The 2,712-nt window shown below is 49.4% G+C and overlaps 1 protein-coding gene across 1 annotated transcript; it reads right to left on the reverse strand.

The window, feature by feature from the left end:
• Window positions 1-2,040: 2,040 nt before the first annotated feature.
• Window positions 2,041-2,142, reverse strand: PPTG_23263 (hypothetical protein; the record flags this gene model as incomplete). Its single annotated transcript, XM_008909482.1, has 1 exon — window positions 2,041-2,142. The coding sequence occupies one exon, from the start codon at window positions 2,140-2,142 to the stop codon at window positions 2,041-2,043; it is 102 nt and encodes a 33-aa protein (XP_008907730.1).
• Window positions 2,143-2,712: the final 570 nt, after the last annotated feature.

The raw sequence follows: 2,712 nt of genomic DNA on the forward strand, positions 1-2,712 counted from the left end.
TAGCAGTTTAGCCACGACGTTCTCCAGGCCAAGGTGTGCAGCTTCGTGCAGCAAGGTGCGTCTTCGACCAGGCACCACGTGATCTACAAACAGTCGCGACGTCATTGCAAGTATGTAGAGGGCTACTCGCTCATGGCTGTTGATAGCAGCTAGAACCAACGCGGTGAAGCCCTTAGCGTTCCGTGCGTACACAAGTTCTGGTACTTTGCTGAGTAGCCGAGGTTGGATAAGAGTCACGATTTCAAGATGTCCGAACTTCGCAGCAAGATGCAGCCCGCTGTTGCCGCCTGTAACACTCGCTATCGCGAGCAGACATATCATTTTTCCCGTTCTTTTTAAAGTACTCTTCCATCTATTCAACGGCACACCTGTGTTGGATAGTGCTGACCTGACGAGCAGATTGAGTTGCCGTTATGCAAGGGACATGTGCTGCGTCTTCTGTCTCAGTTACGTTCTCCATTGATGAGCCATCTCCAGTTTTAGCATCGCTAGCATCCCTCTGGCATTGATCTCTCGGCTGAGCTAATACTGCAAATATGAGAGACGGGGATACTGTGGAAGCAGTAGAGTGCAATTGATGGCATTTACTGTCGCAACAGGGGCACAGGAGTGTAGCGGATTCGGCAAAATCTGCGAGATTGCTGAATCTGACTTCACTAGAACCCAGACACCGGCTAACAAAGGGGGTCCCCCGATGATCCGTGAACTTCTGAACTCCTTCACTTTGTGTACCCGTCGGTAGAGCAGGGTCTAGCTCATCTGGTAACTGCAGAGAAGATTAAGTGGTGAAGCTTGGGTGTCTTGGCGAGACGCGGAATTGGGTGGAGTAGTCGTTTACTCTACGTCCGATGTAGGGTCCAGATTACAAGCGAATACTTCGAGCTTGTAGGATCTGGCGGTCTTGATATGCGATCTTTCGGCAGGTAGAATAGAGGGTGTGTTTCCGTTTCGTCATTCATACCGCTTGTTATAGCGGGATCTTGATAGTTGAGAATCGATAGGTACTCCCGGTCAAGCAGATTTCGCTAACCTTCTTAATCTGTACAGTAAGGGAAAGTTCACTAGGTGGTATGATCTGGCCAAAATACTACCAAGATATCCCAACCAACGCTAGACCTGCTATTTCAACCTTTGCCGAGCTCTATGCGGCCAATCTCTTCTTGAGGGCAGGAAGGAACTTGTATATAAAAATATGCAAATTCAAAACTACTAGATCTCTCATCTTCAGCTATGTAGCTGCTCTTTGTAGTTGATCTTCACCGTCCAGCTGTCCTTTATATAGGATCGTGATATATCTGCCACGTAGACCTCGCCTTATCGTCAGATCAGTGCGGATCTCTTCCAATCATGGCATACTCCCAACCCTGGTGATTTACCAAGTGTATGTGAAGCACGATCCGTCTTAATCCAACTTTTACAGGCATGCGTCATGGTCTCCCACACGTAGACAATCTCAATCTATCACTCACCGGTCGAGCTTCACAAAAGCTGCCCTCAGATACTCAAAAAGTCAGGATCTATGATGTCGGACACCGGATTGATTTGATCCCGTTTCACAATGCCCAGATCCATGACTTTTGGATCCGATCGGGGTTCAACTCGCTCTCTCGATTCTTCATTTTCTCTGGTCATTGGCCGAATTGCTTGTATCTAGTCGTCCAGGCCCGGGACCTTCGAAGTTCATCCTCTTATATGCAGTGCAGTGCGAAATCGGACATCTTCGCAGCACTCTCCGTCCCAACCCATAACTCTTCGGCCCAATCTACTGCAGCACTCCCATATCTAGACCAACAGTATCGCTAATCGGGATCAGTGCCCAGCAATCATGTTCCATCTCCTCATTTCTCGAAAAACACTCCGCCACAGCTGCATCTTGCACTTATTTGTCGTCAAATAACGGTATCCCTGCGCACACCCATCCAATCCTCACTTTTCTTGGTAGCCCCTTTGGTGTACACGCCATGGCCCCACCGCAACTATCAGGAACGCGGGAAGGTGCCTACAGCACCTGCATTTTTCAATCCGCTTTCGGTAGCAAATCTAAAACCACTTCTGCGTCAAGCCCTGGGACGGCGAGTTCTCGATTAGCGTACGGTTCAGGCCTCTAATCAGCGGAATAAACTCCTGGATAGCAACGATCATCTCCTCTGCGAGGTCCAAGCTGCCAGATCCGATATCCAGGAGCTATTTTTCTGCTTGGTGCAAGGCCCGGAGACTGCATATACCACCTACAAAGCATCCGAAGGGAGTCTAAAACGGATACGAGAAGAATTGCGCGTGGCGCAGAAGGCGATTGTGACCCGCGACTATGTGAGCGCTAGCATCGGCGGATCATGGCTTGGCAACTCCCCAGACCACGGTCCTAGCTTAACACCGTCTGATCCTAAGTATTCAGGATTGACACCAGCCAGATCGGAGGATGTCGGTTTGACCAAAGAACTCCAGGAGATTCGATATTCCGCTTCTCAGCTGACTGTGAGCGCGAACTGGCGTGGGGTGAGCATAACAAGGCAATTGCTGAACTCAAGAGACTGCAGCGCCGACAAAATGTCGTTGATACCTGTTGGCCGAGATCCAGAAGCTTCATGACAGAATTCTTTGTGGTGTATTCAAACTGAAAACACGATGGGGAGAGCGGGCGAAGCTCCTGGTAGTTGTAGCCTAGTGTATTTGTAGGTAAAAGGCAAAGTGTGACTGCTCTTTGAGCTGTCG

The sequence above is a fragment of the Phytophthora parasitica genome (assembly GCF_000247585.1).
Source record: "Phytophthora parasitica INRA-310 unplaced genomic scaffold supercont2.34, whole genome shotgun sequence".
NCBI classification, from domain to species: domain Eukaryota; phylum Oomycota; class Peronosporomycetes; order Peronosporales; family Peronosporaceae; genus Phytophthora; species Phytophthora nicotianae.